We start from the raw sequence: 21,690 nt of genomic DNA on the forward strand, positions 1-21,690 counted from the left end.
CACACTATCACACCTCTTCCCTGCTTTGGCCAGTGAAGCACATTGGTTTTTTAGTTCACGATCTTACGTTTACTCGTGTGTATATACAGTCTAGGTGACGAGATCCTTGCTGATCTAGAGAAAAGTGGTTTGAGCCAGCTCAGTAGCCTCTTGAATTCCACCAACAAAATGTACCCACTCTCCACCCTCTTCCTCCCCGTGACTGCTGTTGGAGCGTATATGGCTCTTTCAGTTTTAAATGACCGTGGGAACCATTCCATATATTGGTACTGTGGAATATTCCTGCAGAATTTTCTCAATGCCTTCTGGCAGTTTGGAACACAGTTTGGGATTGATGAGATCAAGTCTTTGATAAGCTCATTTCTAATAACAATAATAATAATAATAATTGTTAAGCACTTATTATGTGCCGGACACTGTACTATGCAATCAGGTGGATACAAGCAAGTTGGGTTGGACACAGTCCCTGTCTCACATGGGGCTCACAGTCTCACTCCCCATTTTACAGGTGAAGTAACTGAGGCACAGAGAAGTTAAGTGACTTGCCCAAGGTCACAGCAGAAAAGTGGCAGAGCTGGGACCAGAACCCATGAGTTTCTGACTCCTAAGCCCATTCTCTATCCACTATGCCATGCTGCTTCCCTAAGCCAAGTTTAGACTGAAAGCCCGCTGTGGGCAGGGAACATGTCTACCAACCCTGTTGTACTGTCCCAGTACAGTACTGGTCTGCTCACAGTAAGCGTTCAATAAATACCAATAATGATGATGACGGAATGTTATCCGGAAAATGCTACGTAACCTTCTGGTTTTGACTTTTGCAGGTTTCCAGTTCCACTTACAAGTACAGGAGTGAGGAGTTCAAGAGGCAGTTCACGCATCTCCCCGATTCCGAGAGGCTGGTGGTCGGTAGGAAGACATAACAATGAATACTCCATCGCCCCAAAGGTGTTGTTGAAACAGAAAGGCCCAGGGACGGTTTTAGCCTTTGCCCGTCCCAGCCAACATTTTTAAGGTTAAGCTGCAACTGCACCTTTAGAAACACCATAAAGTTTCACAAGATTGTGGGGAGGGACGGTTGCTGGATTTTCACAATTTCCAGTAGTAGCTGGGGAAATAGGCTGGAGGTAGAAAGTGGTCAGAATTCACACCCGGAAATTTTTCCTGGGGACAATTGAGATGTGGCTTTCACAATCTAGTGTCATGTTTCTGAAAGCAATAATAACAGGTCAAGGCTCGGCAGCCCTTTTATATGCCGAAGAGCCAAGCAAAATGAAACCCTTGAGCCTGTTGGTACCTGAAGAGTCAATCATACAATTTAAACACACAAGAACAGCTTTCTTCCCCATGAATTCAAATGGCTCTCCCCTTCTCCCTTGCACCCTCTCCCACCAGAGCTCGGGAGCCCAGTGGGGTACAAGAAGAGCTGGGGGCGGCTCCGGGCCCCATGAGCGTCGGTGGTCTTTGCTGAATGCCCACTGGGTGTGCGAAACCCAGTCCCAAGTGCTGCGAGGAAACACGGTAGACTGTCCCTGGCCCTCATGAGGTCCCCGGTCCAAAAGGAGGACTGGGAAGTGGGTGGGACAGATGAGGGAAAACCAGGACAGGTACCAGGACAAGGAAGCCCGGCCCCGGGATTCTGGGGCTCTGGGATGTTGCAGTTGATGGAGCTGCTGGCGGCCTCCACTGCCGGTGATCCAGGAGGGGCTCAGGGGGAAGAAAGGCATATCATCTGATAGATCAGTCAGTCCATCGGTCAGTGATGTTTGTCGAGCGCTTGGCTTGCTGTGTGCAGAGCCCAGTGCTAAGGTTTTGGGAGAGGACCCAACAAGGGCAAGTCCATCAATCTTCCTCGCTAGAGAGGCAATCCCATAGCTCTGCCAGTCCTCTGTAAAAGAAAAGCTAGTGTAGCAGAAATTGCCAGTCAAAAAACATGTCTGATGGTCTCATTTTAGTTGGTTTTGACTCAGAATCATGTGTTTTCTATTAGTTTCTCCTGCAAAAATCTATCCCTGTCCAACCGACAGTAACCAGCAGGTAGAACATTTTAGTTGGCTTTTGTTTTATTTCTTATGATAAAAATATGATAAATCTGAATGATTTTTAATGAAAAACAGTCTCCCAAGTGGACGCAACTCAGAATTAAAGGCTGCATTAGTTTACATTTGTGTCCAGGGTCACTTTGGCTGTTGGGTCTATAGGCAGCTGCCCTGCTTATGTACATATCTGTAATTTATTTACTTTTATTGATGTCTGTTTTCCCACTCTAGAATGTAAGCTTGTTGTGATCAGGGAATATCTGCTTATTATTGTATTGTACTTTCCCAAGCACTTAGTACAGTGCTCTGCACAGAGTAAGTGCTCAATAAACACAACTGAATGAATGAATGGGCTTTCCGAGGCCACAGAGGCAATTCTGTAGCCCTCTCCAAAGCCCCACCTCATTTCCCCATCCCCACCCCCCAACACCTCCACACCCCCACAACCAATTCTTCCACAACCCACACTCCCACACCTCAGTCATCCCTTCCTTCGTGGAACCACTGAGGGTGACCAAGGGACTGAGGATGGCCCCTGGGGAACCTGGACAAGGAGCTTGCCCTTTGGCTTGGGAGCCCTCCCTCTGCTCTTGCCCCTACCAGTCCCTTGGCCCCTGTGCCCCTGCTCTGCCCCTTCCCACACCCCAGTCAGTCAACTGTATTTATTGAGCGCTAACTGTATGCATTCATTCAATAGTATTTATTCAGTGCTTACTATGTGCAGAGCACTGTACTAAGCATTTGGAATGTACAAACCGGCAACAGGTGAGACAGTCCCTGCCCATTGACGGGCTTACAGTCTAAGAGCACTATACTAAGTGCTTGGGAGAGTAAAATATCACAGATAGATTTCCTGCCCAAAACGAGCATACAGTTTAGAGGGCTTGGGCACAGCAATGCTTTAGAGGCTCCTGGCACCTTATGCCTGCAATCAATCAGTCAGTGGTATTTATTGAGCCCTTACTATGTGAAGAGCACTGTACTAAGTGCTTGGGAGAATATAAAGCAACAGAATTAGCAGGCACATGACCTGTGCGTAATGAGTTTACAGATTTAGAGGGAACCTGTCTGCACAGACCCTTTCCGTGTCGCCTAGGTGAGCCAGGTCTAAAAACAGCCATGGGTGAGCTCCACCTTACCAAGCCTGGTGTTTCAGTGTTGGGTTTGGGCCTGTTGATGGGCAGCTGGAGGGAAATAATTAGGGGGCAGGATTCGGGGACTGGGCAGGGGCTGGCTGGGACCTGGGCTCTGGGCAGGTCTAGGGGTAGGACCCGGATACCTATTATTTGCTGCTGTTAAGACGAGAGGCCCTTCTGCTTCTCATAAAGTCCTGGCTATTTACAGATTTGTTTTTCATTTTGGCTGGAAGCTGTTTTAAAGCAGCTGAAGAACCCTAAATGACAATCTGTGAGGAAAAGGTCACCATCTGAAATGTTCCATTGAGAGCTGACATAAAATTGAAATAATTTGGTTTAGTCTGAAACTCTTGATGAAAGATGGGTCTCTGCATGCTATGGAAGTTTTTATCCTCAGGGATGCAATAATTTCCCCAGTCACTTCCCAAACAGAATCAAAGCAAAGTTTTAGAAAGTAGAAGAGTTGCTGTGGGGAGTAGTTCTATAGGTCTCCCTCCCCTGGTGAAGATCAGGTCTATACCAAGGAATTGCTCCATTCCTATTAACTCATGTCATTTTCACTTCTTTGGGCCTGGGGAGTTGGTTTTTATTTGTAAAGGGTTTAAAGTTACTCATTTCCTCGATTTGATCTTCCCTGTTCTTATGTTTCTAGATTATGCCTGTGCTCTTCAGAAAGATATTCTGCTTCAAGGCCGTCTGTACCTCTCCGAAAACTGGCTGTGTTTCTATAGCAACATCTTCAGATGGGAAACGACGGTAAATTATCTTCTCTTTTCCCTTAATCGTAAGCGCGCCAGGCTCTCTTTGGTTCTCTGAGTTCAAGGGGTCACCGTTGTCGTTGGCTCTAGGGGTCCAGTGTCTCTCGGGGGTCCAGTGTTTGCTAGATCAGACTTGGGGCCAAGCCCATAGTCGGGCCCAGAATCAGTAGGCTTCACTGTCAGCCTGTAGGTTGTCACCTGCCCCTTCCCTCCTCTATCCCCAGAATCCACCCTCCTGTTCTCTACTGAATCACCTCACCACCTCCAAAATGATTTCATTTTCCTAGGGTGTCACCAGCCAAGAAATGCATCCTCACAGTAAATGTTTCTGGTCAGACAGGCTAACAGATGGTCCCATAGGGGCTAACTTAGCAGCAGGTTGCAATCCCACCATAAGTGGTGCCTAATACAGTCGGCCACAAGATAGAGAACCATTCGCAAGGCCAGTGGTCACCCTTCAGCCCAGTCGGGATGGCAGGAGAGCTGAGGAAATTCTAGTCTAGGTCTTATCCCAGATACCTGAGAGGGAGTCCTGAAATGGAGCTCCCACGGACCTCTCCCTCTGTCCCCTCCCTCTGCCATCTTGCAACAGTTATGGAACAGAGCTGTGGGTGAGGGTTCTGGGGCCCCTCCAGGGATGCGCTGCAAACCGAGGGACATCCACAAAGTGTTGGGTGGGACATAATTGCATCCCAAAATCCAGTCTTCCCAAATGCCTTCCAGGGTCCCCCAGCATCTTCCCTTCTCCAAGAGTCTGAGTGCCAAGGAGGCCGCACCTTTGCCCTGAGGAATGTGGCAGCATGAAAGCGAGACCTGAAGTGGGGTGGACTGTTTCCAAGACGGGACGGAGGGCCCAACAAGCCCCGGGCCTCAGGGCCACCTGGCTTGCCATTCTGCATTGTGGCAGTTGGCCCAAGGGTGGGTGCTGCTGCCGCAGTCATTTCCTTGCCCCTTCCTGGATCCCCATGAAGGTGATCTCCACTTCTGAGTCACAAAAGTCACAGAGGCTGCCACTGCCATAGACCTCCTGCTGCTTTTGAGGTGGAGAAGGCCTCATGTGCACTGGGCAGTGTGTTTCTCGTGGATAAGAACCTAACCTTGCAGGTCTCTCTGCCCAACTTCACTCTGTGTGTTTCTGGCCAGATTGCCAGGGCCTCGAGGTCAGTTCAGATTCAGAATTCGTCCCTTGAGGGGCCAACCCAGCTGTGACTCCCTTTCCAATCTGGGCTCACTGCTTCATCCTCTACATCTCGCTGAAATGTTAAACACCTTTGGGTGCTGGATATGTGTGTGTGTATGTGTATGTGTGCGCACGTGCACTCGTGAGAGATTTCTGGGCCTACTTAGTTTGATTTGGTAATCCCGACTGAAAAGTAAGATGAGATGGAATTTTTAAAAGGGCCTTGGATACATCAGGATCCCAGCACTCACACCAAAAACATTTTTGCCTTTAAATAGAGAACTTTTGCAAGGAGAAGGTAGGACACAGATAGGGAGATGAGATGAAAACCTATCCAACCTAGAATGTCTTCCCTTCCTCATTTCCGTCCTGTAATTGTTCAGTGAATTTGGATGATATTAATTCTGTCACTAAGTTCTTTACATCATTGCCGAAATCTGACCTTTCCCCTCCATTCAAACCGCTACCATGTTAATCCAAGCATTTATCCTATCCTGCCTTTATTACCGTATCAGCCTCCTTGCTGACCTCCGTGCCTCCAGTCTTTCTCCACTCCAGTCCATATTTCACTCTGCTGCCCTGATCAGTTTTCCACAAAAACATCCAGGCCACGTTTCCCCACTCCTCAAGAACCTCCAGGGGTTGCCCATCCACCTTGGCAACAAACAGAAACTCCTTACCATTGCCTTCAAAGCACTCGATCACCTTGCCCCTTCCTACCTTACCTCACTGCTCTCCTACTACAACTCATCCTGCACCCTTTGCTCTTCTAGTGCCAACCTACTCACTGTACTTCATTCTCGTCTGTCTCACTGCCAGCCTCTCACCCACATCCTGCCTCGGGCTTGGAATGCCCTCCCTCTTTGTATCCCACAGACAATTACTGTCCCCACCTTCAAAGCCTTATTGAATGCACGTCTCCTCCAAGAGTCCTTCCCTGACTAAACCCTCATTTCCTCTTTTACCTCTCCCTTCTGCGTAACCCTTGCTTGGATTTGCTCCCTCTATTCCCCCCTCCCTCAATCCCACAACACTTAGTGCATATCCATAATTTATTTCTGTATATTGATGTCTGTCACTCCCTCTAAACTGTAAGCTCACTGTCATCAAGAAAAGTACCAACTCTACTGTTGTACTCTCCCAAGCACTTAGTACAGTGCTCTGTACACAGTAGGTGCTCAGTAAATAAGATTGATTGATGATAAACAGATGTCCATAGATGTGTACCTATATTTAGATTTTTCCCTAGATACATATAAACTCAGCAAGCATTTAAGCATTTCTTCTAAGCATTCATTTGATACCTCCAACTCCTCGTACAGCCAGTCAGGTAAAATTAGCTGACAGGAGCTTAGCTCCAGTTCCGACGGTTTAACCAAAGAGCTGTGTTAACGATGTCGATTTTCTGCTCTTGGTTTCCGCTCCCACGGGTCCACTTATAATCTGATGGGCATTAAGAACCTTAGGGAGAGGATAGAAGAGACTGGGGGAAAGTCATCTATTAGTCTGCCAGGTTTTGTCTCCATGAATATTGAAGTAATCAGCCCCTGGCCATCCCCATGTTGAACTGTGAATTTCTAGGCCAAGGAGCTTTTTCCAGCTACTCTAAATCTGTTTTTGTGTCCAGATTTCCATCGCCCTGAAGGACATCACCTTTATGACAAAGGAGAAAACTGCTTGGCTCATTCCAAATGCCATCCAGATCGGCACGGAAGGTGAAAAGGTGCAGAAACCATCCCGATTTGTGTGCCTCTCCCCGCATCACCGTTTCTATCTTTCAGAACCCCCACACCATTGCCCTCTCAGCTCTCACATGAGCCCAGGGGGACGATGGAGTTGGATAAGTTGTTGGAACACTGGTGAGGGTGGGGCTCGTGCAACTATGGAAGCAGCGTATGTCCTGCCCCTAGTGACTCTCTCTGCCTTCTGGGAGTCCTGGCCCCATTTTGGGACCAAAATGCATGGGGCTGAACCTCGGCCACTCCTTCCCTCTGCAGTTCTTCTTTACATCATTTGGGGCCCGGGACAGGAGCTACCTCAGCATCTTCAGACTCTGGCAGAACGTGCTCCTAGACAAGGTAAGCCCTTTTACTCCCAGTGGGCACCAGTTCAGGCTGCTGGTCTGTGCCCGGGGTCCCTGGGAGCTGACAAGCTGGGTCTGGCTTCTGAACCAATCCTTGATCCTTCTTCAGACTGGGACTAGCCGCAAAGCGATACCAGACCAGCGGATGATGTTGGTCAGAAAGGTCATCTGTGCTGGGGGTCAAGTAAGTGCTCTCCACAAACGCGCACACACATACACACACACATGCATGCACTCACCCTCTCACACACACACATACCTCTTTCTATTCCAAGACAACCTGCAACCAAAGAAACTTAAAGTAATTTCACCAAGTAGGTGTTTCAATGAAAAGAAATGACAGACATGCTAGGGGCTACCAGCTATGTGCTTTTATTAAAGTAAAAACTGGTGGCATTTGAACAATGTGTCTTTACCAGCTTTTTGTCCAACAAAATGAGGATCAGAAGTGGCGGCAGCACTTTCAGGAGAGCTAGATGAGTGGGTCTCCTTATAGGGCTCAGGGCACATGGAATTTGTGCTTAAAACCAAGTATCACCCTGATTGTATGGATGTTCCAGAACCTTGGGTGACTTCCAAACAATGCTTCATTCTCTAAGGCTGCTCAAATGCCTTTGAATGTTGGCCACTAGGAGCTTTGGTGCCGAGAAAAGTTATGACCATTGGTCCATGGCTCACCGTGCATCCACAGCCTCTGGATTGGACAATGGGGGTGCTCAACCCAGCCTTTCTGTGATCGTCCATCCTTCAAGCCTCCGTTGGTGTCTTTTCCGACATCTCGGGGCTGCCATCCCATCGTGCTCGATGCACTTCTCCCGCAAGCATGATGTTCTGTTGAGCTGGGCACCGATTTGCTGAAACGCCCAGTTCCGGAGTCAGCAGGTCACGGCCAAATGAGAAAGCAGCTCAGTAAGGCTGGAGCACTTCCCTGCAGAAGGGGCAGCATGGTGTAGCAGAAGGAGCGTGGGGCTGGGGGTCAGAAGATCTGGTTCTTTCTGCACCAGTTCTGTCCCTGGCCTGCTGGGCCACTTTAGATGAGTCACTGGCCCACTCTAGACAGGGTCTGTAGAATAGAGATGAGAACACCTGCGTCTCCCCTATCCCTCCCAGAGGTGGGGTAAGATTCGGAGAAGATCACTGATGTGGAAGCACTTTGGGAAACAGAAAACGTGCTGTGGAAATTCAGGGACATTTTTCATGAGAATTTTGAAAGAGTTTTTAAGAATCCCTCCAAGCTCGGTTTTTTCAGCACCAATTTTAGCATGTGGATTTGCAGGAGCTAAAAGAAGTCAAGCTTTGGGCAAGTCAGAATTTTAGGAAAACTTGAGACCGTGCCTCCACCCTCCACCCACCCCTGCCAGCCTTGCCCCAGCCCAGTGCCTTTTCTCCCACTGGGGCTCTGGCCAGGTTGTACCTTGTGACTACAGGAAACAAGGGGGGGCTGGGAACAAATTTTGAGAAGCAGCGTGGCCTAATGGTTGGAGCATGGGCCTGGGAGTCAGAAGACCTGGTTTTTAATCCTAGCTCTGCCATTTGTCTGCTGTGTGTCCTTGGGTAAGTCACTTCACTTCTCTATGCCTCAGTTACCTCATTTGTAAAATGGGGATTACAACTGTGGGACCTGGACTTTTTCCAACCCAATTAGCCAATATCTACCCCAGCGCTTAATACGGGGTCTGGCAAATAGTAAGTGCTTAACAAATACTATTAAAAGAAAAAAAAAAAAGGAAAGCAAACATGTTTTTGGTGAGGGACTCCTGGTGGCCATCTGAAAATTGCCCCAGTGGCCCCCGGGGTCTGGCATAGATCTCCGATTCTCAGCTAGTTTGTGATCCGAGAGCTCTGCCCCCAGCAGAACCCAGCAGAATCCAGTGGGGCTTCGGTTTGCTCCATGTAGCCAAGCCCGGCCTGGACCAGCACAGGAGGAAGAAGAATGTGTTGGCCAGGCAGAGAGATAGATTTGGGAGTCAGACCCAAGGAGGTGACGGTGAGCAGAAACTGGTCAAGGAGTTCTGGGTCAGACCAGTGCCACCAGCCCCAGGTGCCGGCCTTTTCCTTCCCTCCCTAAGGGCTCAGTTAGCAGTTGAGCCAAGTTGCCATTGGGGGTGGGGGGCCATTCCTGACCAGTGAGAAACTTTCCTTCCGTGCTTTCGGGCAGGAAGCTGGACAGGGCGAACAGACAGATGCCAGGCCCATGCACCCAGTGGCCCAACAAGCCTGGACCCGATGTTCCCAGCTCACCAGGCGGGCACTCTCCCTGGTGGCAGGGAAGGCGTGGAAGAAGGGCTAAAGCAAGGAACCCCAGCTAGCTTGGAGGGAGCAAGCATTCCAAAAATAATTCTGTCGTTGCAAAGGGACCCTCTCCATGCTGAAATAGCCAGATTGGAGTAGAGATGAGCTAAACCTTCCTCGACCTCCTCTCCAAGACCAAAAACTTCCTTGTGGCTTGATCTCAAGTTTACATTGCCAGCCTCGGAGTGGTGGCCCTGGCAGCCCGGCTTGGGCCAGACATGCTGCATCTTTGACTAGTGAAGCCTATCGAAGGCCCCATGAAGAAAATGGGAGCTGTGCCTTTAACCAGAACCTGTTTACCTGTCATCCTCCTGGAGGAGTGGCTTAGAAACCAGTCCAGCAAGGTGGAGCTTTGCACTAGCCGCCCGCGGCCCGCCTGTCAGACCTGCAACCTTGAGAATTGTGCTGACGCTACTGTAGAGTAGGAGCGGGGCCAGAGAGAGGCCAGGGAGCCCTTGGAAGGTCGTGGCTCTAGGAACAGCTTCACCTGGCAGAACCAGAAGCCCTAGAAGAGTGGCAGTGGACCCCCGCATGGGAGCATTTGGAGTCTGCCCTGGGACTCCCAGAGAACTCTGTGAAGGCCAGAAGGAGTGCGGAGAGGGACAACACGCCAAGCTGCTTGGGCCGCAAAGTGATCCGGCCAGTTCGAGCCTTCTCCAGCAGGTGCAGGATTCTCCTTCGTTTACTCCCACGGAGCAAGGGGACTGCCCGCCCGCCCGCCTGCCATTCCCAGGTAGATGTACTCTTTGTCTCTGGAGCCTCAGCAGTCTGGGATGGAACTAAAGCCGGCTGATCCCAAGGGAAAGACCCCTCCCAGCTCTGATTCTCTGTTGATGGAGTTGGGAGGCTAGGCTGGGGCCGCCGTCCAAAGGGAAATTTGCCGAGAGGTGGTAAGGAGCCACAGATGGGCCAACTGGCAGGCATGGCATCCGGACTCACACCCCGGAGGAACATCAAGGCCAAAGGGAGCATTTTAAACAAACCCACAACCCGAAGCCCTGAACGTTTTTCTATAAGCACAATCAGTAAAGCCATTTGGCCCCGTTTAGCCAAATTGCCGATTCCTGCTCCCTTGGCCAAGTTGGGCTGAACTCAGGCTCTGTTTCCATGTCCAGGACACCGGGCATCCCCTTGGGACAGCTGGGGCCCTGGGGAATCCCAGCCCTCATCCCTAGTTTCCCTTCATCAGGGGCCCTTTCCAGCTGCTCACTCGCCCCCCTGACCCACCAACCCCAACCTGTCACTGGGCCCAGTCTGATTTTTGTTCATTTGGAGTCCTGGCATCTCAGGCCACACCAAACCGCTCACCTTTCTAGCCAAATGTAGCCACGTCTATTCACAGCCCAGCAACTCGCTGAACTCCAAGGTCCTGTTCTCCCACTGATTTCAGGGCAGTTTGAGGAGGAAACATCTTTTGGCTAGTCCTCTTGCTTTGGGGCTGGATCCTGGATCCCGATTCTCCCCTGCTCTGTGAGCCGCTACCGGGGAAAGCAGAGCAGGCCAAAGAGATCTGATGGAGGGCAAGATTTGGAAAGAGAAAGAGTGGTTGACTCCAGCGCAAATGAAAGCCCTGCAGAGGTCCTAAATGCTGAAACCCCTGCTTATCGCTCTCCAGAGAGGGATTCTCTGGACAAGTTCCAGGTTCTGTAGTGTCTAGGCTCTGGATCGGCAACAGGCTGCTCTTCTCGGAGAGGGGAGGATATTGCCTGTGAGCATGTGTGCACATCTGGAAATATGTCCAGGATTCAGTTCATCTCCAACCAGAGTGGAGAGAATGGGATATACCGTGATCTCTTGGCGCCTTGGGCAAGTGGGTCATGCTTTGCCAACAATAACCTCTGCGTTTGCTGGGTGATAGAGTTCCCCGAGCTCTAATGACAGTAATGATGGCACTTATTCAGACACCCCTTACTCTGTGCTAAGCGCTGTGGTAGATAAAAGATTTTTACGTGAGATCCAGGCCCCACTCCCACACAGAGTCTAAGAGGGAAGGAGGGCCTGGGCTCTTAGCCCATTTTTCAAATGAGGAAACTGGGGTCCTGAGAAGTCAGGTGACTTGTCTGGGGTCCCACAGCAGGCTAGGGGCAGGGGCGGGATTAGAACCTAGGTTTCCTGACCCTGGTCTCAGGCTCTACCTCCAGGCCCATGGTGCGTCTGGTTTGGAGCAAGATTGCTGGGGCACATTCCTATTTCCCAAGTCAGTCAGTCAATCATTTATTGAGTGCTTACTATGTGCAGAGCACTGAAGTAAGTGCTTGGGAGAGTACAGTATGACAATATAACAGATAAATTCCCTGCCCACAATGAGCTTACAGTCTAGAGGGGGAAACAGACATTAATATAAATAAATAAAATACATGTACACAAGTGCTGTGAGGCTGGGAAGAGGGAATGAGTGAAGGGAGCAAGTCAGGGTGATGCAGAAGAGGGTTGAAGAAAAGGAAAAGAGGGTTTAATCAGGGAAGACCTCATGGAAAAGATGTGCTTTCAGTAAGAGTTTGAAGTAGGAGAGAGTAATTGTGCTCAGAGAGGCAGCCAGGTGTGGGTGGAGCAATGGGGGTGAGGCCCAGGGCAACGTTGCCTGGCCCGGGGTACTCACCCTGAGCGGTTGGTGGGTAGACTGCTGTCATTTTCAGTTTCAGACTACTTGCCGTCCTGGACCAAAAAAGATGCAGGTTGACTTTGGCCCAAGCTCAGGTGCCAGCACCAGATTAATATATATAGTTTTCGGCTTTCAGTTCATCATCAGAGGTAGTTGGTGGGTGGTGGTTGCCCCAAGTGGCGAGGGTCCCATTCTCTGGACTGAAATGGGAGAAGCGAAGCCTCTGCCTCCACACTGGCTAATGAGATGATGGACTTTCTGCTGTTCTTTCAGAACCTGACCAAGCAGGAGTTCTGGCAGCTGGTTCAGCAGAGCTATGGCACTGAGCTGGGCTTAAACGCAGAAGAGATGGATAATCTGTCCTTGGCCTCAGAGGAGAGCTGGCAGACCAGGTATGGCTGAAACAGGAGGAAAGGGTTGCCAATGTTCACCTCCGGGCCTGGGCTTCAGAATGGATTTCCCACAGAGTGTCTGCATGTCGTGGTCCCGCCGTTCTGCCTGCCCTGGGGTGGAGATCGGCTCCCCTTCCGCATGGGTAGGGAGGTTCGTAAATGGGATGCATGCAAGGTGCTTGCTCCGAGTCTGGAGAGATGGGGCCAGGCTGAACCGGGAAAGGATGAGGGGCTGCTTCAGGGGCCGACACCGGCCAGACGTGCTGCCGCTTACCACCCCCGTCCCCTGAAGGATGGCCGAGGAGTGGCTGAAGGATGGAGAGGGGTGCTGCGCAGCTCCTCTTGGGTCTCTAGAGGGATGCTTGGGCCTGGGGCATTCATGGGTCTCCCAACATGCTGCCCCTGCCCCACCCCTTTTCCTCTCCTTGGCCTTGCTGGTCTGTGGAGTGGGCACGCAGCCTTATAATTTGGCCCTCAGCAAAAAGTAATTTGGGAGAGGCTTGGGGTGCCAGGCTCCTGGGGCAAGGGGAGGTTTTGGGGTGCCAGGCGTTTGAGGTGCGGGGCTACTGGGGGTAGGAGGAGGCTTGGGGTGCTGTGTTCCTGGGATGGGGGGAAGCTCAGGACACTGGTTTCCTAGGGCAGAGGGAGGCCTCGGGGCACTGGGCTGCTGGAGCTGGAGTTAGGGAACTGGCAGAGGCTCAGCATTTCTCACCCCTTCCCTCTGGTTGGATTCCTGAATCCAAAGACGCCCTTTTGGCATCTGTCCTGCTGTGACCTTTCCCTTAGTAACTGGGGAGTTGACATCTGCTCAAAAGGTACTTGGCACACAAGCTTTGGGACGTTCTGATCGAGCTGCCCCTAAAGATAGCAGTCATGGATTGTTCCATTGCCCCATCTCATAACAATTCGGGATGGTTTCGGTGCTTGCACCTTTGCAGGTGTGTGTGGAAACACTCTGATTCAAATCCCAAGCGGGGCCTGGCCAGAGCAGCTCCCCCGACGGGACTAATGCCGGCAGGGGCTTCCTCGGCTCTCCCCTGCGGGAGGGGCCGAGCACCGGCTCTTCTGCCCTGATATCGTGGCCTTCCAATGTAGGACTCCAGGGCGGAGCAGCTTCGATGAGTCCAGGGAACGAGAGGAAAAGCTGTCCAAGTCCGTCAGTTTTTCCCGAGAGCCTAGTCCGCGGCTCCCAGAGACCGAGTCTCCCAGCGGTGGCTCCCTGAGAGGGGTAAGTATTGGGGAGATGCTTCAAGGGTGGATCCCTCACAGCCAGCACAATTTATAGAGTCCACACACTCCATGCCCAGACACTGGCACATGTACGTGCACACGCAGAATGCCAGCGTTCTCTGATTCTATCACTCACATGGAGAAGAAAAATGACATTCAGAGATGCTGGATTATTTGCAGAAGTGGATATAAGCTGCCTATGAAGGATAATGGGGTTCCTTCCTCTGGCATGGGAGCATTTCCCCATGTAATGTCCTTTTTGGCCAGAGCAGTCAGTCAACCAGCCAGCACCCCACCTGCCTGCATGTTCTGGGCCTGGGATCCGAGAAGGTCGCCTTCCCAGTCTGGCCGCAGGGAGCCAGGCACCCTGAAGCTCCAGCGCTACTGCCGGGAGTGGGTGGTGAAGTCGTAGGAGCCTGCGGGTGGGCTGTAGGTACCTCAGGAAGTCTCTCTGTGCAGGGATCCCCTCTGGAATGACCTTCACCACCTCGCCCCTGCTTGGATTGGCCCGCTGTCCGGGGAGCTGGAGGATGGGCCAGCGGCTCTGTTTTCCAGCAGTCTCGCAGTGGGTATCGAGTTCACTACTGGGTGTCGATTTCCCCAGGCCATGAGACAGGCTGAGCAAAGTGCTGCCTGCAGTCTCAACCCTCTCTGCCTCTCTCCTATCGCCTGCATGTGGGCCACCACCCAGGGCGTCCTCGAGGGCAAGTCACCACTGGGCGCGCCCTGGGAGTCCATCCTGATCTGTGACCGCAGCAGCAAGAGGGCAGTTGGAGCAAGGTCTGGCACTTGGCCCATGCTTTATTTCTAAGAACAGCCTAGGGATTCACCTCCTTGTCCGAGGTGGCTTGCATTCGTGAGGGAGCCTGACTGAAGCAGGATGAGGTGTGTAAACCAAGTCCCGAACCCCAGCCGGGAATTGGTCAAGTCACTCTGGGCTCTGAGGTGGGAGGGGTCACAGGGTCGCGGTGGCTCCGATCCCTGAACCGAGGGCCTTGCTTGCCATCGAACCAGCTCGAGCACAGCAGTGTACGGGCCAGTGGAATGGCATGAGGCCAGAAGAGAATGGAGCTTCCTAGTCCAGAGAGCAGACGCTAGCTGGTGTCCAGGTGGCAATCGGGACGGAGCCTTGGAACTTGGTCAGGTTACGTTCTTCCATCCCATCAGGCCTGCCTGGGTGGCCCCTGGGGACCAGGTAGTATGGGGAAGTGATGGGCAATAAGGCTGTCTCCCCCACTTCCCAAAGGAGATAGAGGAGCCCCTTACTAGGACCTTGGATACTGAGGCCAGAAGACAGTGACTTTGCAACCACTGGCCCCAGCTTGGTCCCCAACTTGCTGACTGGCCAGATAGTGGCTGAAGCCTCCAGGTCCCCTCAGCTCCGCCTGGAGGATGGTGAAAGTCAGAGGACAGAGAGTTTTTCCTCAGAGAGCAGCAAATGATTTTTCTCAAGCCCCTGCCTTCCCAGATGGGAGTTAGCATTTTTCTTGTGAGTGCTGTGGTCATTTCCAGCCGGGTCCCATGTTGACACTCATTCATTCAATTGTATTTATTGAGCATTTGCTATGTGCAGAGACTGTTCTGAGCGCTTGGAACGTACAGTTCGGCACAGATAGAGACAATCCCTGCCCAACAATGGGCTCACAGTCTAAATGGGGGAGACAGACAACAAAACAAAGCAAGTAGACAAACAGCTCTCGTGAGTCAGCGGCTGTTCGGGCCCTGCAAACCGTAGGGGAGTTTGAGTGGCTGCCTGATTTTTGAGTGCTGACAGCTGTGACGTAGTCCAGCAAGGTGATGCATGTCAGAACCTTAGAACCATTCAAGTGGGCCCGGCAAATTCTCCCACCAAACTTCATCTCTGGCAATGGCCTCGAAAGACACTCAGAGGCCCAAGGTGAAAGTTCCCTTCCTTCCTTGGCTTCTGTCTACCTGGTGAGTGACATGCTGCCAGAAATCCCAAATATTCCTTCTAACACCCCACTGGGGGCCTTTAAGCCAATAGTTAGCCAAATCTGGCTCCAAGTGACCAATATCTGCTGCCTGTCTGTGGTCCCCAGCCCACACACACCCTCTCGCCTATTAAGAAGATTTCCCAAGAGCTAATTAATTGGGTTTGGAGGTCATGCTGTGAAAGATTGCTCTGTAGTGTAAATATTAAATGTCACCAGTGTTGTTGAGCTCTTTAGTCTTTGTGGAGCCCTTTGTTAGCCATTGAGCTAGTTAGAGGAAGTAGAGGATGTGTCCCCTGTCCTCAAAGGCCCTACAGACTAGGGAGGCAGATAACTGAGGTGTCAATAAATACCCAGGAGCAGCCACATCCTCCAGTTCATAGAGGCCACCGACACCGAGTTGATAGAGCACAGGCCTAGGAGTCAGAAGGTCATGGGTTCTGTCACTCGTCTACTGTGTGACCTTGGGCAAGTCACTTCACTTTTCTATGCCTCAGTTATCTCATCTGTAAAATGGGGATTGAGACTGTGAGCCCCATGTGGGCCAGGGACTGTGTCCAACCCAACTTACTTGTATCCACTTCAATGCTTAGTACAGTGCCTGGCACTTAGTAAGTGCTTAACAAATACCATTATTACTATTATTATGGAGAGAGAAGGCCTTGTGTGCTCACCTTCCATACCCCCAACATCCATCTGGGCCTCTTTCCTACTCCTGCCTTCTGGGTGAGGTGAAAAGGGGGGTAGGGTGTCCCCCCACCGCAGTGGTGTATGCTGGAGTAGGGTCGGTCGGCACTGAGCCATCCACACTCTCCGGCCCAGGCGCCACAGCTCCAGTGGCCCACACGGGAAGACAGCCAGCGGGGGAGTGGGCATGGTCTGCAACCACAGAACAGAATGTGTCTGGGACCTGAAGGGGGGCAGGAACACGGGTGTGCCCCACTTCCTTCTGTCTCTCCCCGCTCCAGTCTGTTCTCCATTCCGCTGCCCGGCTCATCTTCCTATAGAAACGCTCTGGGCATGTCACTCCCCTTCTTAAAAACCTCCAGTGGTTGCCTATCAACCTCCACATGAAACAAAAACTTTTCACTCTAGGCTTCAAGGCTCACCATCACCTTGCCCCCTCCTACCTCTCCTCCCTTCTCTCTTTCTACTGCCCACTCGTAGGCTCCGCTCCTCTGCCGCCCACCTCCTCACCGTCCCCCGTTCTCACCTATCCCGCCGTTGACCCCTGGCCCACATCCTCCCGCTGTCCTGGAATGCTCTCCCTCCTCACCTCCGTCAAATTAATTCTCTTCCCCTCTTCAAAGCCCTACTGAGAGCTCACCTCATCCAAGAGGCCTTCCCACACTGAGCTTCCCCTTTTCCCTCTGCTCCCTCTGCTGCCTCTCTGCCCCCCCGATTCGTCTCCCCTCAACTAAGCCCCCTTTTCCCCCCTTCCCTCTGCACCTCCCCCTCTCCCTTCCCCTCCCCTCAGCACTGTGCTCGTCCGCTCATTTGTATATATTTTTATTACCCTATTTATTTTGTTAATGAGATGTACATCCCCTTGATTCTATTTATTGCTATTGTTTTTGTCTGTCTCCCCGGATTAGACTGTAAACCCGTCAATGGGCAGGGATTGTCTCTATCTGTTGCCGAATTGTACATTCCAAGCGCTTAGTATAGTGCTCTGCACATAGTAAGCGCTCAATAAATGCTAATGAATGAATGAACCAATAGGCAGGGTGGCTTGGAGGAGGGGGAGGTTGAAGATCAGGTGCTGGTCTGACAAGGGGGGAGGGAATGTGTCGTCCACACTCAAGGTTACCTTGGGGCTCCCTGGCTCTTCCCACAGAGTTTCAGGAAGGAGTCGCTGCCCTGCGAGAAGCCGGACAAGAAGAGCCCGTTGCTGACGTCAGAAAGGAGGCCAAGCGGCGCTGCGAGGGGTCAGACTCCACTTCGATCCCTGGATCTGAACAAGAATGAGTATCTCTCTCTGGAAAAAAGTAGCTCCTCGGAGTCAGCTGGAGAAGGTGAACCATTTCCTCAGTTTCCCCAGAGACCCTAGGTGGGAGACGGGGGTTCCCCTGGAAGCAGTCCTGAGCTTCCTCTGCTTGGCCAGGCAAGTCCAAATCTTCCTTTGGGGCACCCATGGCCCTTGTGCCATTCTTTTCTGGACTGGACCAGTCACCAATCTGCAGGTGTCAGTCTGCACACTGTCCGTGGCAGCCATTGGTCTGTGGGTGCAGAGAGACTATTGCAGTGGCCCCGCCAGGAGCTGATTAATTGACTGAGAGGAGAGAAAGCAGATGGATGGAGATTGTGTCTACCAACTCTGTTGACTCTCTTAAGCACTTGGTACAGTGGCGTTCACACAGTAAACCCTCAATAAATACCAATGATTGAGAGACTGTCTCGCTCCCAAGGGTTGGCCTCCGCCGGACCTGAGCTTTCACAGTCACTGAACTCTTGCCCAACCGTCAGGAGATTGGATGAGCCAAGGCCTGAATCGGATGGTCCATCAAGAGCCTGGACCAGCCTGCTGGGTGCCAAATGCAGCTGCAGAGAGTTCAGTTAGAGAACTGGCCAGTCAGTTCAGCACTGCCGGCTGTGCCAAAGTTCAGACTCCAGATAGGGCTAGGTGGGCCCCAGGGGTCAGAGACGTTCCTGGCCCCAAGGGGAGGCTTTCTCCAAACTGCTCTTTGCAAAAGTGGCCCGAGAAGCATCCTCACCAGTGTGAGGCCTCACATGCTAAGGTGGGTGAAAGCCAGGGCCTATAGACCACGGCTACCCTGGGGAGCGGGTGGAAAGTTTCCTTGGATTTTGGACCTCCATCGTCAGCCACTCATTCACTGGGGCTAGGATCTCTACTGGGCCCTGGGCACTGTCCTGAGTCCTGGGGGAGAATGCAGTGAAGGACAAATAAGATTCGTTCCGGGCTCTCCCAACCGGAAACCAGGCAGGAAGAAGTGTGAGGAATTGAGCCGGCCACTGGGTCACTGAGCACCGAGTCCCTGTCGCTGCTTCCCAGTGCACCCTCTCGAACCTCTCCCCAGAAACCTGCCACTTTTTTTGCCTTGCACCTGGAACTTCCCAATAGCCCCTCCCAAACCTCTCACCAGAAACCGCCCCTTCCTGCCTCGCACCTATAGACCTTGGCTGGGGGCAGGTTTGCTGGCCATCCTGCCAAGAGGCCTGGCCACGGCCTCACCGACACCCTCACCTTGGGGTTGTGGTGTCCCCCCTCTACTGGGGGGAACAGCGGTGGAGGGTGTGGTAATTGTCAGGATGCAGGGTCATCAGCTCAGAGAACGTTGCCACCATAATAATGATGATAAAGATCATTAGGCGGGAGCCTTTTCCTGGCAATTGGCAACCATTTCTATCAGTCCTGGCTCCGATGGATTGATCAATCAATCAGTGATATTTATTAAGCGCTTACCATGTGCAGAGCACTGTACTGAGTGATTGAGAGAGTACCGTACAACAGAATTGGTAGGCGCATTCCCCGCCCCAATGGACCTTGCAATGGAGAAGCAGCGTGGCTCAGTGGAAAGAGCATGGGCTTTGGAGTCAGGGCTCATGAGTTCGAATCCCAGCTCTGCCACTTGTCGGCTGTGTGACTGTGGGCAAGTCACTTAACTTCTCTGTGCCTCAGTTCCCTCATCTGTAAAATGGGGATTAAGACTGTGAGCCCCATGTGGGACAACCTGGTTCCCCTATGTCTACCCCAGCGCTTAGAACAGTGCTCGGCACATAGTAAGCGCTTAACAAATACCAACATTATTATTACCTTGCAGGCTAGAGGGGGAGACGGACATTAAATTACGAATATGGATCTGTGCTGTGGGGATGAAGGTGAGGTGAATATCAGGTGCTTCAGGGGTACAGATCCAAATTAATTCATTCAATCATTTATTGAGCGTTTACTGTGTGCAGAGCACCCTGCTAAGCACTTGGAAAGTACAGTTCGACAACAGATAGAGACAGTCCTTACCCAACAATGGCCTCCCAGTGTAGAAGGGGGAGACAGACAACGAAACAAAACAAGTAAACAGTCATCAATAGCAACAAAATAGGTAAATAAAATTATAGATATATACATATTAATAAAATAAATAGAATAATAAATATGTACAAATTTACGCAAGTAATGTGGGGAGGGGAAGGGGTAGAACAGAGGGAGGGAGTCGGGGCAATGGGGAGAGGAGGAGGAGCAGAGGAAAAGGGGGGCTCAGTCTGGAAAGGCCTCCTGGAAGTGGTGAGCTCACAGTAGGGTTTTGAAGAGGGGAAGAGAGCTAGTTTGGCAGACGTGAGGAGGGAGGGCATTCCAGGACAGCGGTAGGATGTGGGCCAGGGGTCAACTGCGGGACAGGCGAGAGCAAGGCATATTGAGGTTAGCAGCAGAGGAGCAGAGTGAGTAGGTTGGGCTGTAGAAGGAGCGAAGGTAGGAGGGGGCAAGGTGATGGAGTGCTTTGAAGCCAATAGTGAGGGGTTTTTGCTTCATGAGAAGGTTGATGGGCAACCACTGGAGATTTTTGAGGATGGGGGTGACATGCCCAGAGCATTTCTGTGGAAAGATAATCCGGGCAGCAGTGTGAAGTACAGACATCAAAGTGTTTCCAAATAGTGTAATCTGAGCAACGCATTGAATATTCCATTTGAAAGTAACCCAATTTCTCCCTCCACTGACTCTCCCTTCCTTGGGACCCTGCTGTGGCTGCCTTTCTCTGCTGCAGCCTCTTCTCCGAAATGTTGAAATAATTGTAATCATAGTAATCATAATAATGGTATTTGTTAAGTGCTATGTGCCAGGCACTGTATTACACTCCGGGGTGGGTACAAGTAAATCGGATGGGACAAAAGCACCCTCGACTCCACTCCCTGATGAGTCCAGGCTCCCGGCCTGCCCCCTCCCCTGCTCCTAGCGCCACCACTAATATAGCCATATGAGCCTGTGGCCAGCCCTTCCCATCACGCTTCCCATCGCCATTCTCCCCGTCGCCATTATTCCCAACTGCATTTGTCCCTGAGAAGCTAGGATTCAGCTGACATGAAAGACAGGGTGAATGCCAGGCCAGAGATTTGGCCATGTGGACATTGACAAGGTTTTTAAGCTAAGACCATTAATGAACCACATAAAAAAAAAGAATCTTCATGTGCACCTGTGTAGGACAGAACGGTAGAGAAAGCACATTTGTGGGGGGAGTTTGATGGTGTGCATGGGATTGTGACCAAAGATGAGGGTCACATCTACTAACACCAGTTTGTTCTCACAAGGGCCTGGTAGAGGTCTGAACACAGTAGTTGCTCAATCAGTACTGTTGAGTGATTTGATTGGACTGAGTGAGAAAAATCTGGATCCCGCATGATGAGGATTTGAGTCATCCCAAATTTTTTCAGAAGGAAAAGATGATTTTTATAGACAAAACTTGATTTAGCTCCCTCCCTATAGTTCCTTTTTCTGTTGCTTTTTCCTCTCACAGTGGAAGAAAATGTTCCTGGGAAGGACCTCAGCGGAAGACTGTATATAAACCGGGTTTTTCATATCAGTGTGGACCGAATGTTTGAACTGCTTTTCACCAGCTCCCGCTTCATGCAAAAGTTCACCAGCTCCAGGAATATCATAGGTTTGTCCATTTGGCTTGAGGGAATGGGACAACTAGATGAATGTCAAACTCTCTGGGCGGGCCAAGCTTCAAAAACTGAGTCAGTCTTGCTCCTTCCTTGGGGATCGGGTGGCCAATACCCAGACAAACGCTCCGTTAGCCAATCTTGCTGGTAAATGCATCTCTATGAGCTGCTAAGAACTGCTCCTCTCTCTTGGCCAGGGAAACCCCTGCCCTTGTGGGTCCGCTGCTGCCCAGCCCCTTCGAACTGGGGAGACACCTCTTGAGGAACTGGTTGGACTGGGAAACACTATCCCGGTGTTTCAAGTAATGTGGCCTAATTAGGAGCAGGATATGCTGGATTATGGGCTCTGGTGACTCAGAGTTTCATTGGAGCCAGTATCTGGATCAAACCGATGGTCCGCCTGGCCCAGGACT

The 21,690-nt window shown here is 51.4% G+C and overlaps 1 protein-coding gene across 6 annotated transcripts in view; it reads left to right on the top strand.

Moving 5' to 3' along the window:
- The window catches only part of GRAMD1C (GRAM domain containing 1C), a 55,745-nt gene that overhangs the window by 22,115 nt on the left and 11,940 nt on the right, over positions 1-21,690 (top strand). For 3 of the 6 annotated variants that reach the window (XR_005660519.1, XM_029075355.2, XM_029075356.2), the window contains exons 3-10: positions 822-906; positions 3,825-3,928; positions 6,738-6,833; positions 7,108-7,188; positions 12,361-12,479; positions 13,575-13,707; positions 17,499-17,676; positions 21,130-21,273. Coding sequence is in view for 5 of the 6 variants with exons in the window: in XM_029075355.2 (XP_028931188.1) it covers positions 822-906; positions 3,825-3,928; positions 6,738-6,833; positions 7,108-7,188; positions 12,361-12,479; positions 13,575-13,707; positions 17,499-17,676; positions 21,130-21,273 (940 nt within the window). In the remaining variant the exon portion in view is untranslated. Of the gene's footprint in view, positions 1-821; positions 946-1,418; positions 1,519-3,824; positions 3,929-6,737; positions 6,834-7,107; positions 7,189-9,579; positions 10,219-12,360; positions 12,480-13,574; positions 13,708-17,498; positions 17,677-21,129; positions 21,274-21,690 lie in introns of those variants that run through there. The other 3 variants (XM_029075359.2, XM_029075358.2, XM_029075360.2) reach the window with 3 other exon arrangements.

The sequence above is a fragment of the Ornithorhynchus anatinus genome, chromosome 11, assembly GCF_004115215.2.
Source record: "Ornithorhynchus anatinus isolate Pmale09 chromosome 11, mOrnAna1.pri.v4, whole genome shotgun sequence".
NCBI classification, from domain to species: domain Eukaryota; kingdom Metazoa; phylum Chordata; class Mammalia; order Monotremata; family Ornithorhynchidae; genus Ornithorhynchus; species Ornithorhynchus anatinus.